General features: G+C 38.1%; 1 protein-coding gene and 1 pseudogene across 7 annotated transcripts in view; one reads left to right on the plus strand and one right to left on the minus strand.

The window, feature by feature from the left end:
• CPEB3 (cytoplasmic polyadenylation element binding protein 3) overlaps nt 1–15,669 on the plus strand; it is a 239,308-nt gene that overhangs the window by 132,277 nt on the left and 91,362 nt on the right. For 6 of the 7 annotated variants that reach the window (XM_012454773.2, XM_012454772.3, XM_012454770.2 and 3 more), the window contains 2 exons: nt 7,920–8,087; nt 10,087–10,176. In XM_012454773.2, coding sequence (XP_012310196.2) covers nt 7,920–8,087; nt 10,087–10,176 — 258 coding nt within the window. The remainder of the gene's footprint in view (nt 1–7,919; nt 8,088–10,086; nt 10,177–15,669) is intronic. The other variant, XM_012454776.2, reaches the window with a different exon arrangement.
• LOC105718937 (eukaryotic initiation factor 4A-I-like) lies at nt 14,517–15,634 on the minus strand (annotated as a pseudogene).

Here is a 15,669-nt window from a genome sequence, read left to right on the forward strand (position 1 = left end):
ATGGACATGAATTGGAGAATTTTCTGAATGCTCATGGTTACAATATCTGAAAATGTTACTGCTCATAGTAATAGGAAAAATTGAGCACAGACAATAGTGAGGGGGAAGATCACTAGTTTTTCACTTTGGTGGGAGTTAATCTGGGAGGCGCCGAAAGAAAGACTGAAGGAGGGATTTTCTGTGCCTTCAACCCAAATTTTGCTCCTTAAGTATTTGCATACCTATGCTGTTCTAGACTCCAGATGTGGTCTCTGACATTGCTCATTTGTCACTCTAATCGGGAGAAAGACAATAAGTAAGTGAAACGAATATTTTTATTTTTAAAAGTTGTGATAAATACTAGGCAGAAAAGAATAGTGGAGTCCCTCTAAGGTAGGGAGGTCACCTCTGAAGAGGTGAACCTCAAAGGATGGAGAGACAGCTATCTAAAAAAATTTTTTTTAATTAAGGAAATTTTTAAATATAAAAAATGTAGAATAGTTTAATGAACACCAATATATCCATTATCAGCTTCAATTATTATCAGCATTTTTGTCAGTTTTATCTCATATATTCTCTTCCCTTTTTCCCCTGGAATATTTTAAAGGAGATTTCAGATATAAGACTAGTTTAAAAGGGGAAGATGGAAGGAACTGCATTTGTAAAAGGCTTGAGGCAAAGCACAGATACATGCTACAACATAAACCTTGAAAACATTACACTAAGTGAAAGAAGCCAGTCTCAAGAGTCACATCTTTGTATGATACCATTTATATGAAGTGTCCAGAATAGACAAATGTATTGAGATGAAACAGAGATGAGTGATTGCCTAGGACTTAGAGGTTGAGGAAAAACGAAGAGTGACTGCTAATGGATTAAAGGATCAATTGTATGATATGTGAATTATATTTCAAAAAAATCATGTTTCTTAAAAAAAAAAAAAAGATTTGAGGCAAGAAGGGGCTTAGTTTGAGGAAGTAAATGAAGCCTAGAATGGCTGATGCTTGGTAGGTGGTGGAGGAGTATGTCTTAAGATGAGTTTGGAGGAAGGAAAGAGAATCTGATCTTGCTGGACATTAGCTCCTGGTAAGGATTTTGAACTTGGTCCAAGTACAAGAGGAGAGTTTTGAAGCTTTAAAGCAAGGTCAAATGACTGAATTTATGTTTTTAAAAGAGCACTTTGGTTGCTGTTTGGAGTGGAGTGAAAAGAGAAGTGGGTTGCCTAGTGAGGAGGTAATGTCAGGCAAGAGATGAGAGTAGTTAGGATAGGGTAAGGGCAGTGAAGTTGGAGAGAAGTGAACGACTTAAAGATATGTCATATATCTTGGAGAATGGAATCAGCAGTAGCATTTAACAGATGGTGTCAGGTTGCTGAATTTACCTTGGAGAGTAAATAAGAAGGAAGACTCAAAAATGATTTTCAGATTCTGGCTTCAGTAATTGGGTGAATTGTAATGCCACATGCTGAAATGGGATGGGAGATAATAGGTTTAAGGTAGATATCAAAAGTTCACTTGGAAACACATGAAGTTTGTGATGCCTAAGATATACCAGATATTGATATGAAGCAAATGTATTTTTATGTAAGATTTCTGTGTAATAAAAGGAATTCTGCTGTCCCCAGGGATCTGAGAGCTTTTCATCTAGTTAAACTCTCTCATTATGCAAATGAAACCATAAATGAAATGTTTTTTGTTCAAAGTCACATACTGGACACTAGGCTGTAACCTATCTTTACTTCCAGGGAAAAAAAGTGTATGTGTGTGTGTGTGTGTGTGTGTGTGTGTATTCCATATGTATTTTATGAGGGAATCATGCCTCATAATTCCTTTTTCTTAAACCTCGAAAGTGACTAATTTCTGAGCTATTGTAAGACTAAAATGAAAAGGGTTCAGGCTTGGTGTAGAAGTGCTTGGCTAGAGGTACCTTGGAGCTGCTGGAGTGATGGCAGAGGCCATGGTGGGAGCTCAGAGGTGAGGTCCCAGCAGCTTTGACAGCATAGCTTGGCAGTAGGCTTTTATTTTTCCATTATTTGCTGAAGGAAGGGAAAGGGAGTCTTCTGGGGAGGAATTATCTTGGACAAGCCTTCCATGCTTACCTAATGCTTTGCAAGTCTTCTATTTGGCACTTTTCCTGCAAGCTTGTTTGGTTTTAAGCCATCTCCACATTCAGAGATGATTTGTCCAATTACTGGACCATAAACTAATTATAGATAGTAATTGAAATACATATCAGAGAACCAGACCATTGGTGGAAAGCCAGATGACCAACTTGTAGCATTTAAGAAACTTTTTTCCTGCTTTTATTGAAATATTGAATATACATATTTTATGTGGCAGTATCATGTTCTAAAGCAGGTTTATATTCTCTTCACATAGAAATATAATTTTTGATAAGTAATGTGGTTTGCTTTTAACACATTTTGGTCTTGGAAATGTTTCTCTTAAAAAAATGAAATATGTCAGAGAGTTGCTAGTTAGTGAAGCAAGACTTCTCCTGGGGCACAATTTAGGTGCAGCCTCTTAAAGTTTCAGTTTCTAGTAACACATGTCCAGGAACTAAAATTTTACCAGACTTCTAGGGATGATTTGTTTTAGGGATGGATTTATGCCAATCAAAAGAATGCATGAATACCATCCTCACAAGGGATTACTGGACAAATCAGAATACCAGTGGTTTCTGATGGAGCTGGATGTATATGGAAATAAAATTTCAATAGCTGACTATCTACTAGCTCAAGAGTCCCCCCTTCACAATAGCAGAGTGCTGAATTTGTTAACAGAATAGTCCAGGAGCTTATAATAAAAGCAGAGGGGCCAGGAGCAGTGGCTCACAGCTGTAATCCCAGCTCTTTGGGAGGCCAAGGCAGGAGGATCACTAGAGCCCAGGAGTTCAAGACCAGCCTGGGCAACCTAGTGAGACCCCATATGTATATTAAAAAAAAAAAAAAGAAAAAAAGAGCAGAGGGAAATAGATTATTTTCAGGCTCTGGAAATATCAGGTGAACCATTCTGTCCCCTGGAGGAATAATCCTGCATAGTATGATAAAGTCCTCATGTCTCCTGTCAGTCTGCTCTGGGTGAACACTACAAGCTCTTACTCTGCAATTCTGTCTTTTAAATACTTTCTGCAGACTTTCTGTTCTGCCAGCACTTACGGCAGTCATGTTACAGTAAGGTTGATAAGGTTATAGATTTTACATTCCAGTGTTGAGGATATACTTTTCTTAACTTGATTGAACTTGGATCCATTTCCCAGGGTTCCATACACTTCACACAAAATATCTCTTTCAGTGGCTGCCTGTAGCAGACAAATCATCTCCACTTCAGTGATTCTTAAACTTGAGCATAGGAATCGCTGGGGAAATTTAAGCAAAGTACAGATTTTCAAGCCTGACCCCCACAGATTCAGATTAGTAGATGTGGGGACTGGGCTCTAAGACCTGTATTCTTAATTCTTACCCACAGAGAAACATCATTTATGTGTTAGTTCTTAGCAGTTTCATTTCCAAGGGCAACTTTATTTTATTGCTGAAGGCTATAGTACTCTAAATACTAAGACAGAGGTTTGGTTTTAAAACCTTGGGAAATTTCTTAATTACCCATAACCACTTAATAAAACTGTCCAAATTTTTACAACTCTTGATTTTGTTTTCTTTGCCAAAATACTCTGAGCTGTGGTTATGTTGGCCATGCAGAAAATTCTTTTTGTTTCAGAATGTCTTCAGCATCTGCTTCTCTCTTTCGCTGCTCTGGTTCAACACTTCCTCATCTCTCCTTTGGTTGGTGACAGATTTCTTCAGACTCTCACCTCATCCCCCATCTCCCTGAGTTCAAAATGTTGATGGACATAATAGAAGTTATGGTAGGATTTTGGATAGAGGACTAACATGGTCATAGGTATCTTAGAGAAGTCATTCTGACAGGACAGAAGATGGATTAGGTGAGAATATCATGGTCTCTATGGAGTTAGTGTAGTTAAAAAAAAAAAAAAGCCAGTATTAGGGCCAAGCACAGTGGCTCCCACCTGTAATCCCAGCACTTTGGGAGGCCAAGGCAGGCCAATCACTTGAGGTTGGGAGTTCGAGACCAGCCTGGCCAACACTATGAAACACTGTCTCTACTAAAAATAGAAAAATAAGCTGGGTGTGGTGCCACACGCCTATAATCCCAGCTACTGGGATGGCTGAGAAAGGAGAATCCTTTGAACCTGGGAGGCAGAGGTTCTAATTCTAATGTAATATTAGAATAAATATTAAATTCAAAAAGTCGGAAAATAATTTTCCATTTTGTAGTATAGAACATTAAGCTTGAGCAAATAAAAGCAATAGGAAAGGTCTCAATTTTTTAGGACATGGTTACATCTCTTGCCATTCTCACTTCTGTGTATTGTGTTTCATCATAGATTTGCAGTGACATGCCTTTGCACATACTGTTTTCCTTTCCTGGATGCTGCCTCACATTTAACATTTTTGGTGTGCCTTTTATGTGACCTAATTAGGGCAGGAAGATACAGTGGTGAACAAGATTAAATAGAGTTTACAATTTAATAGGGTTAGGGAAGAGATACATAATAAAAACCCACCCAAATGGTATAATGGTCGTTGGGGAAATTGTTAGGAAGAAGTATGGGGGGCTGTCTATGGGTAGAAAAGGGGATCTAACCTAATCTAAAGACTTCGGAAAGTTCAACCTGAGGAAACTTTTCAGCTGAGACCTGAAGAATTAATAGGAATTAATTAGGAAATTGGAGAGTTGAAAAGGGTATGTTTGTTTTAGGTAGAGGGAACACATTGTCCTTAGGGCCTGCAGCAAGGAGGAATAATCAGGAAATGCGAAGGAGGTCTGTGTGACTGTCAGTTAGTGAGCAAGAGGGAAAGGCAGCAGCTGTGATGAAGAAGAGGTGTGCAGAGGCCTTGTAGTTCACAGTTACGTTTTTGTACTTTATCCAGAAAGCCGTGGGAAGTCATTGAGGGCTTTTGAGGATAGAGTGAGGAGTATGTTTATATGTTCAAATTAATGTTTGAAAACAGTGCCTTTGGCTGTTATGTGGAGAAAGCATTGTGGGGTATGAGGTAGAAGTCCGTAGACTAAACAGACTATTTAGTCTGCTTGAGTTGGTAGGACTTAGAGATGGATTTGACATGGAGTATAAGAGAGGGAGATGTCAAGGGTGAGTTCTAGGTTTCTGGATTGAATCCAGTGTGGATAATCAGCATTTTTATTGAGATTTTAGGGAATACTAGAGAAGGAGCAATTTCGGAGGGAAAGATCAAGAGCTGTTTTGACAGTACTTGCTCTGTGGCTTCTTGTTCTTTACTTCAGAATCTCCCACTCTGACAAGATTCTGCTCAAACTTGCCGTCCTGTAAAAATACTCTAAGAGCCTCTCCTCTCCATTCTCCAGGAGGGTAGTAAATTGTGCTCTTGTGTCACTTGGTATCAAGTCTTCTCTTAGTGCTTCTCTCTCTGTTTTATAATTATTTATGTACTTGCCTGCCTCTCCCACCAGACTGATTCATTTGTTCAGTGTCACTGAAATTTGGGTGAATATTTCCTAAAGTGTTTTCCACTGAGTTTTGTATGGTAAAGAATTCCTTTAACATCTGGGTAATGCTGGAGTAAGTTAATTTTTTTTTTTTTCTTTTTGAGACAGGGTCTGTCTCACTCTGTCACCCAGGCTGGTGTGCAGTGGTACGGTCTGAGCTCACTGCAACCTCTACCTCCTGGATTCAAGCGATCCTCTCGCCCCAGCCTCCCCAGGACTACAGATGTGTGTCACCATGTCTGGCTAATTTTTGTATTTTTTGTAGACAGGGTTTCACCATGTTGCCCAGGCTGGTCTCAAACTCCTGGACTCAAGTGATCTGCCAGCCTTGGCCTTCCAAAATGCTGGGACTACAGGCGTGAGCCACCATGCCCGGCCAGTTAATGTTTCTTTACTGTAGAACTTTTCATAGCCTTTTATTTTCTGAGGTGGAAAGGAATAAAGTATTCATTATTTTCCCAGATTATTTTGCTTTCCCTTCCCCAGCTCTTGTTTTCTGAGTATATAATGTTACTAGTGTTAAAGGTAAGAGGTGGGGTTAGGAACTTTCAGTGGGAAATGCTGATTTGCACATATGCCTGACACTGAGTAGGCATGTAATTCACTGAGTGTGGGTTATGGAATAAAGTGAACCTGTCAGCTGTGGGAGAATGTCTCTGGATGTCTTTGGAAAGCTCTTTTTGCCTATGGTTGCTGCAAATCTATTTCTTTTACCGCCAGTGATCAAAACAAACATCAAGGGACAAGGATTTACTGTCTATTGTTTGTTGCTGCCACCAAAATCTGGTGACAGATTTTGTTCTGTTTCTTTGTAGCTAAGCTGGGAAAAACTGAACAAAACATTCTTTGGTCTTTTTATTTAACTCCTAACATTAAAACAGTGTCTTTCTTACACTACCTGGGTTGTTCACAAAATAGCCAGAGTTATATTAATAACTTTAACTTTTTTGTAAATACATGTTCAGTATTTTTCTAAGCCCTATTTATATTCTATTTTCAAGAGTTAGCTGTTGTGACACAAAACCTAGGTTTCAGGAAAATAAAGATAGGATAGACTAAATGGAGAAAACACTGCTTTTTTTTTTTTTTTTAAGAGTATATGAATTTATTTTAGAGGGGAATTTTCCTTTTTTCCCCTAAAAGTTAGAGTGCTCTAATGGTTCATTTTTAGAGTGGAACCTAGTGGAAAGTTTTACTAGGAAGTCACTGACTCAAACAGGAAATAGATTTGATTTTAAATTTAGATTTTATTTTGTAATGCCAAGTGACATTATTGTGTTATATTTACTGCTGGTAAATTTACTGCTCACTCTAACTGCTGGTGTCTTTCTTGTAGTCATGTGGACTGGGTAGGTACTTTTGCTCTACAAACATTATTTGGCTATAAAGTTAACAATGAAAATAATTTTTTTTCATTTCTTTTCATATATTTTTTGAGTGGCATAAAATATAGTGTAGATTAGTAGGGTTAAGGGTTTCATAACCACCTCTACATTTCTACTCTCACATCTTAAGTTACATATTTTCATTTACTTACACTGTCCTTTATTATTGCATATGTTTATTTCCCAATTAGAGTAGCTTGGAATGACAAGGAAAACTTGATGATGTTTAGTTCTGCTCTTAGAAAAGAAGTTATCAGCCTCTGTCACCAGTTTCACCTGATTCCCTTGGCTGTCAGGACCACTCTTTAGAACTAAACCTCTGAGGTAACCATAAAGAGCAGATAAAAATCTGTGGATAGAGATTACTTCATTTATTTTAAGAAATGACTAAAGAAAGAAAAAATAGATGCTGAATATACTCCTAGTAGCTGTGATAGAGACTGAAAAAGTAAAATGCAGCGATTTAGCAAGGAAACCACTGCAATTTTGATGCCGCTTCTTTTTTTTTTTGACTGAGTTTCACTCTTGTCACTTAGGCTGGAGTGCAGTGGCACAATCTTGGCTCACTGCAACCTCTAACTCCTGGGTTCAAGCAGTTCTTCTGTGTCAGCTTCCTGAGTAGCTGGGATTGCAGGCGTGTATCACCACATCTGGCTAAGTTTTGTATTTTTAGTAGAGACAGGGTTTTGCCCTGTTAACCACTCCTGACCTCAGATGATGTACCCACCTTGGCCTCCCAAAGTGCTGGGATTACGAGCGTCAGCCACCATGCCCCACTGGTGCTTCTTTAGATAGCAATCTGGTCATCCCAAGGCTATGCATACCCTTACACAAAAATGATTATAAAAAATTTATCTAGACCTGGCAATCTTCAGTCCTGGTAATCTTGGAAAAGCCATAGCTCAGGACACATTTTTTGAATGCTTCTCTCTGTACTTCGGGCTTCTAATAGAGCATTTATTGTACTAGAAAATCATTTTAATTATAGAAACTCCCACATTTGTTTCAGGTCGATCTTCTCTCTTTCCCTTTGAAGATGCCTTCCTGGACGACAGCCACGGTGATCAGGCCTTGTCATCTGGCTTAAGTTCTCCCACTCGCTGTCAAAATGGGGAACGAGTAGAACGCTACTCTAGAAAGGTGTTTGTTGGAGGCCTTCCTCCTGATATTGATGAAGGTACTATGCATTCATTAATGATTTTACAAAAGGCTGAGTTTGTTCTTTGTGTGGTCTGACCCTGCCTCTCCTCTCCAAGTCATTTTTAGGACATTTATATCTTAGCGTATAGGAGGTGAGACTATTTGGTAGATTAGAAAGTTATTTTGGTAGATTAGTATGTTATTGTACTAAGTACTTCATGTTACTTTATCTCATTTAATCCTCATAGCTATCTTATGTGGATATCCTAGCATCTCCTTTTTATAGATAAGAAAACTGAGGATCAGAGAGAAATAATTTGTTCAGGGTTACATAGCTGATGGTGTAGTTACAACTCAAATTCAGTTAGATTCCAGAGCTTTTGCTCATGTCCACCACACCAAATAATCTCACATTTTAATATAAATACTGGCCAATGCAGTGGCTCATACCTGTAATCCCAGTACTTTGGCAGGCCAAGGTAGCAGGATTGCTTGAGCCCAGGGTTTCAAGACCAGCCTAGGAAACATAGCAAGACCCTGTCTCTACAAAATAAAAAGATTAGCTGGGTATGGTGGCGCATGCCTGTACTTTGATCTACTCAGGAGGCTGAGGTGGGAGATCACTTGAGCCCAGGAGTTTGAGGTTACGGTGAGCTATGATCACACCACTGAACTCTAGCCTGGGTGACAGAGTGAGACCTTGTTTCATAATAAACAAATAAAAACAAATACCTGTTAACAAAAAGCTTAATTCCCCTCTTTAAAAAAATGGAGATGAATTCAAATTTTTCTTAATAATATTTTTTTAGATGCTATCAGTCTAAAAGTGAGTGTTCACTTATGCCTAAAGGCAGTTTATTTTAGCACACAGTAAATTGTCAATAAATATTTGTTGAAAGGATGAATGAAATAAAATTGTGACAGAGTTAATTTAAGCAAAAAACAACGCTAGTTCCAGCAGGCTTTGGGTCTGATATAAAACTACTGTCTGATATTCTTACAGTATTGTTTTTCTAGCATTATTTTCGCTGTGACACACTTCTAGTTACTCATGATTTCCTTTTTTCATGGTGAGAGGAGAAAAGTCTCAAAAAGTAGTTTTATTTTAGACTAGACTACATTAAAGTTATAAATAGCTGAACACTTACTTTCTTCCAAATTGTTCTTTTATTCATGTTAATCTCATCTATTGATTAGATTTTCTTTAAGACAATTTTTAAGATCATGGCTGAGAGAGTGGTACCCTAAACCTGAGTAGGAGCCAGATATAACCTCTGCTTTGAGTCAGATGTCAGAAGGAAAAGATAAATGTATTGATCTATAATTTTTGATGTATTTTCTATATAGGGTGTGTAGTATGTAGTTATTAAAGAAAGAGAGCATTGACTTGCAACATTTTCTTATCAATTGGATGATAAGAAACTATTGAAAGGGGCACTTATTGCCCCTACTCCTCACCAAAAGAATCATATCTAGGCCAGGCGTGGTGGCTCACGCCTATAATCCAAGCATGTTGGAGGCCAAGGCGGGCAGATCACCTGAGGTCAGGAGTTCAAGACCAGCCTGACCAACATGGTGAAACCCTGTCTTTATTTAAAAAAATAAAATAAATTAAAAAAAAAATCATATCTATTTCTAAAATAATCTTAGAGGTTCCATGCAAGTGAAACCATATTTTAACTATTTTCTGTACCTTTTTTTCTAAAATCAGAGAACATTCCTGTTTTTAGAATCTTTCTATTTGACATAGAAGTCACCTCAGTTAATATGAGATATTTTTCTTCCAAATTATTTATGTCAAGTTTATTGGCAGTGAAAGGAGATGAATTATAGTTAGAAACACGCTTTGCATGGTTAAAAGTGAATAACCAAATGTATACTCAAGCAATGGTATTTCACTTAGTAGGTTTCACTTCTGTAAAAATGCTTTAGAAAATAACCCTCAAAACATTTTTTAAACTAAAAAGACATGTTTTGTGCTATTCTGATTGCAATTATTTTTTCTCTTTTGCTAAGATTCTTTCTTTGTTTTGTAGATGAGATCACTGCCAGCTTTCGCAGGTTTGGACCTCTCGTGGTAGACTGGCCTCACAAAGCTGAAAGCAAGTCATATTTTCCTCCTAAAGGTAATGCTCTTAAAATGTCTCCACTGCCTGCCTGTTGGAGAGGTAGCATGACAGTTCAGTAAAAGGCAGCCTTTTAACTCTTGAAATAGGTGTTGATTTTTTCCCCCAATTAGGAAAACATTTTAATGTCGATCATCCTTTTGTGTATTGTGTTTCCACTTAGGGACTCTTCCCCTGAAGCACACTGATTGTTTCATGGCACCGATTTTATTGACAGTGAGACCCTGGGAGTCTGTTATGGATGAGCCTCCTGCTAATTTTCTTTATTTTGAAAGAAAAGATCTAGATTTTTGAGGAATGTCAGCAATGGTAAAGGAAAAGATTATTTAGGGTCAGATTTTATTTGCATTCCATAGCCCTATGGTTTTATAGATCTTATAAACCCCAAACCTGTGAAACCTAGTGGCTAAAGAATGGCGTCTTACAAAATGATCTTTATCCACTTCTGTATCTTAAGTGACTTAGCCTGTTTGGAAGTGGAGGGCAAAAATAAAAATTAAAATAAACAAAAAAAACCCACAAAGGAAGTGGAGGGCAAACTAGCACAAGACTCTCTGTATGACTCTGCTTCCCTTATTTTGGGGAGGCTCATTTGATAATTTATGAGGGCATGAAAATATATTGCTTTGTATAGAGTTTGTCATTTCTGCAAAATCTAGGGAACTTTTCTGGAGCTATTCACTCTGGGTGTGTTCCTAGATTTATACAGAAGAATGTTTTGAGGCCAGGCGAGATGACTCATGCCTGTAATCCCAGCACTTTGGGAGGCTGAGGCGGGCTGATCACCTGAGATTAGGAGTTCAAGACCAGCCTGGCCAACATGGTAAAACCCCATCTCTACCAAAAATACAAAAATTAGCTGGGCATGGTATAGTGGCAGGCATCTGTAATCCCAGCTACTTGGGAGGCTGAGGCAGGAGAATTGCTTGAACCCAGGAGGCAGAGGTTGCAGTGAGCCACTGCACTCCAGCCTGGGTGAAAAGAGCGAAACTCCATCTCAATCAATCAATCAGTCAATAAATAAATAAATAAATAAAGTTTTGGGTTAAAGATTTTGTTTGTGTTACATTCTGTAGATATGTTTCAAGGATATGTTTCATTTCAGAAAAATGGCTTTTTGATACGTATTATTGTGTAATATTACTCAGCACAAAAAAGATGGAGTGAAAATACTTGTCCTTCCTGTGCCTTGTACAGAATCAAATTATAGCTTAACCTGAGGAAGGCAAATGGTTTCCTTTTATGTCCAGTTTATTAGGTTTCTTTGTCAATTATACTTCTCCAAGTCTCACTCTCTTTATAACCCGTAAAATAAGTTACTTAACATAGAGGGTTGTTATTTGTTCTTAATATTCTTTTGCTAATTCCCAAAAATTTGTAAGTTAAAAAATTAAGCTTATAGTAATCAGAAACATCATGCTGATTGTTTCAGTGAAAGAGTATGTTCATCACACTGTGGTGCATGTATTATACTATGTAAAGATACATGTATGAAATATTTTTCTAGTGATGCTAGTTATTTGATGCATCAGGGTAGTTTTTTTTTTTTTTTTCAGTGAGTGAATGTGTTCACCACATTGTGGTGTAGGTAACATACTCTGTAAAATGACATGTATAAAATATTTTTCTAAGAGTGATAGTTATGAAAAAATGGCTGGGTACTGTGGTTTATGCCTGTAATGCCAGAACTTTGGGAGACTGAGGTGTGCGGATCATGTAATCAGGAGTTCAAGACCAGCCTGGCCAATATGGTGAAACCTGTCTCTCTATTAAAAATACAAAAATTAGCTGGGCATGGTGGTGCATGCCTTTAATCCCAGCTACTCAGGAAGCTGAGGCAGGAGAATTGCTTGAACCTGGGGTGGCGGAGGTTGCAGTGAGCTGAGATCACACCGTTGCACTCCAGCCTGGGTGACAGAGTGAGACTCCATCTCAAAAAAAAAAAAAAAAAGGACAAAAAAATGCTGAAAGAAAAAGTTATAAAAATAATTCTGAGATAAAAGCCCTCAGCTGATCACTGTAAAAAATAAATATGAAGATAAACATGTATGTGGTCATGTTTAAAGGAAATTATCCCAAATCTACCTCTACTTGAGATAATCACTGTATACATTTTGCTAAATATCCTTCCAAAATCCTTTTTTCTGAAATCTCTTTGTAAATATATACATTTATGTGAAATTTTGAATTTCATATAAATGAGATCAGACTATATATGCTGCTTTATAACCTACATTTCTCTCCCTAGCAATGTTAACATCTTTCTGTAATGAACCTACATTATCCTTAATGAACTTTATTTATTTAATCAAGCCTATTGGTGGCATGTAAGTTGCTTCCAATGATTTCTTTCATAAATCCTGCTTTAATAAATATCTTTGTGCCTTCATCTTTTTGCCCTTTTATAATTACCTCTTTGGGTGAATTTCTAGAAGCCAAATTACATGTTCATGCAGATTGCCAAAATGCACTAAGAAGAGTCATACACATTTATGTTCTCATTGATAGTACCAAATTTGCAAAACTATGTATATTTTTTGATGCAGGGTCTCACTGTTGCCCAGGCTGAAGTGCAGTGGCACAATCTTGGCTCACTGCAACCTCTGCCTCTTGGGCTCAAGTGATCCTCCCACCTTAGCCTCTCAAGTAACTGGGACTACAGCATGCACCACCATGCCCAGCTAATTTTTGTATTTTTGACAGAGATGGGGTTTTGCCATGTTGCCCAGGCTGGTCTTGAACTCTTGAGCTGAAGCAATCTGCCAACCTCGGCCTCCTAAAATGCTAGGATTACAGGCATGAGAGTCACCATGCCTGGCCCAAAACTAAGGTTTGTTAAGGGTCTGGGGAAATGGCTTTTTCAATCTTTGCCAATCTGATGGCTAAAAATGACATCTTTTTTTTTTTCATTTTTCTTTTTAAATTTTTTTTTATTTTACACATCTCCTTGAATTATTTTTATTTATTTATTTATTTATTTATTTTTATTTTTGCATTTTTCTCTTTAGTGGCCATTTGATTTTCTTATCTTGCTAACTATATACTTCATCCATTTTGATTTTGGGATATTTATCTTTTGTAAAGTCTCCTTTTTAATATTTATTTTTTACAGGTACCTAGTAGATATATATTAATATATTTATGGAGTACATAAGATATTTTGATATAGGCATACAGTGTGTAATAATCACATCAGGGTAAATGGGGTATTCATCTCAAGCATTTATCATTTATTTGTGTTACAAACATTCCAATTATACTTCAGTTATTTAAAAATATACAGTAGATTGTTGTTGACTGTAGCCACCCTGTTGTACTATCAAAGACTAGATCTTGTTTATTCCATCTGTGTTTTGTACCCATTAACCATGCCAACCCTCTTTTACCTCCCCCGCACCTTCTTTCCAGCCTCTGGTAACTTACATCATCTTATTCTCTGTCATCATTAATTCAGTTGTTTTGATTTTTAGCTCCCACAAATGCATGAGACAGTGGAAAATTTGTCTTTCTGTGCCTGGTTTATTTTGCTTAACATAATGTCCTCGAGTTCCATCCATGTTGTTGCAGATGACAGGACTCTTTTTTTTTATGGCTGAATACTACTCCACTGTGTATATGTACCACATATTCTTTATCCATTCATCTGTTAACAAATGGGTAAAGGTTGTTTCCTAATCCTGGCTATTGTGAATGGTGCTGCAATAAACATGGGAGTGCAGATATCTTTTTGATATAGTCGTTTCCTTTCTTTTGGGTATATACCTAACAGTATAATTGATGGGTCACGTGGCAGCTCTATTTTTAGTTTTTTGAGGAACCTCCATACTGTTCTTCATAGTGGCTATACTAATTTACATTCCCACCAACAGCATACAAGGGTCCCTTTTCTCCACATCCTCTCCAGCATTTGTTATTGCCTGTCTTTTGGATTTTAACTGTGTTGAGATTATATCACATTGTAGTTTTCATTTGCCTTTCTCTGACAATCAGTAATATTGAGCACCTTTTCATATATCTGTTTGCCATTTGTATGTCTTCTTTCGAGAAAGGCCTCTTCAGATCTTTTACCTATTTTTTTCTTTGCTTCGAAAAGTGACATTTATTCAAAGAAAGAAAGTGACAGGATGTCCATCCCTTGACTCCCTTTCCTTCTCCCTCCTGCTGTTCCTCAGTTTTCTGATATTGAATCCTGGCTGGGGCTAGGTAGCAGGATAGCCGCTCAAATGAGGTCAACAACATTGAGGGCCATCTCCTCAATGAAGGTCTTGTAGAGGGTCTCAATTTCTTAAAGAGTACTCTTGTCTTCTTCTGTCACCATGTTAATAGCCACACCCTTACAGTCAAACCGTCCACCTTGACTGATTCTGTGGATATAGTTTTTCCTATTGGTGGGAAGGTCATAGTTGATAACTAAAGAAACCTGCTGCACTTAAGTGCCTCTGGCTGCCCATCAGTCGTAATCAATACTCTGTTAGAGCCAGAACAAAACTCCCTCATGATCACATTTCATTCCTTTGGTCCCTGTCTCCGTGCATGGCAGAGATGGTGATATCCCAAGCATGCATCTTCTCAGCCAATCCACCTTCTTTCCGATGTTGATGAAGATGACTGCCTGGGTGACAGTCAGGGTTTCATACAAGTCACACAGTGTACTCGGCTTCCACTCCTCATGTTCCACATTGATGTAGAATTGGTGGATACCCTCCAGGGTCAACTATTCCTTATTATCAGGAATCCAAATGGGGTCCATCATGAATTTTTTGATCACCTCAAGCACATCAGAAGGCCTTGTGGCTGACAGCAAAACCACCTGGATGTTGCTGTTGAGTTTTGGAACATGTCATAGGTCAGGTCCTTTAATCCATGGCTTAACATTTCATCAGCTTCACCCAGTACAAACATCTTGATGTATTTGGGAGACAGGTATCTCTGGGTGAGCATATCAAACACGTGGCCAAGGGTACCCAAGATGATATAGGGAAGTTCCATCTGCAGTTTCTGCATTTCAGCACACGCATTGGTGCCCTCAATATAGGCATGACAGGAGGCACCCATGTAGTCTCCTAGTGTCAGGACCAGCTTCTCTGTCTTCTGAGCCAATTATCAAGTGGGTGCTAGGACCAAGGCCTGGGTAGCCTTTAGATCTAATTCACTCTGCTGCAGAATTGATATGCAAAGGTGGCCATTTTCCCAGTCCCCAATAGGGCTTGAGTGATCACATCATAACACTTGATACAAGGAGAATGGCTCACTGCTGGGTGGTAGAGGACTTCTCAGAACCATAGGTGTAGATGCCATGGAGGAGGGATTCCCAGAGGCTTATGTCATCAAAGCTATCAACAATCTCATTCCAGTTGCTCTCAATGATGCCTTCAGGCTCCATCCCATTGGGACCATTGTCTCTGGATTGGAAATCCTGATTTTCAGATATGATCCTTAGAAACTCTCTTTTGCCCATTTTTAAATTGGATTATTAGATTTTCTTTTCCTATT

Source organism: Aotus nancymaae, unplaced genomic scaffold (genome assembly GCF_030222135.1).
Source record: "Aotus nancymaae isolate 86718 unplaced genomic scaffold, 86718_ANA_hifiasm-v0.15.2.pri h1tg000010l, whole genome shotgun sequence".
Taxonomy (NCBI): domain Eukaryota; kingdom Metazoa; phylum Chordata; class Mammalia; order Primates; family Aotidae; genus Aotus; species Aotus nancymaae.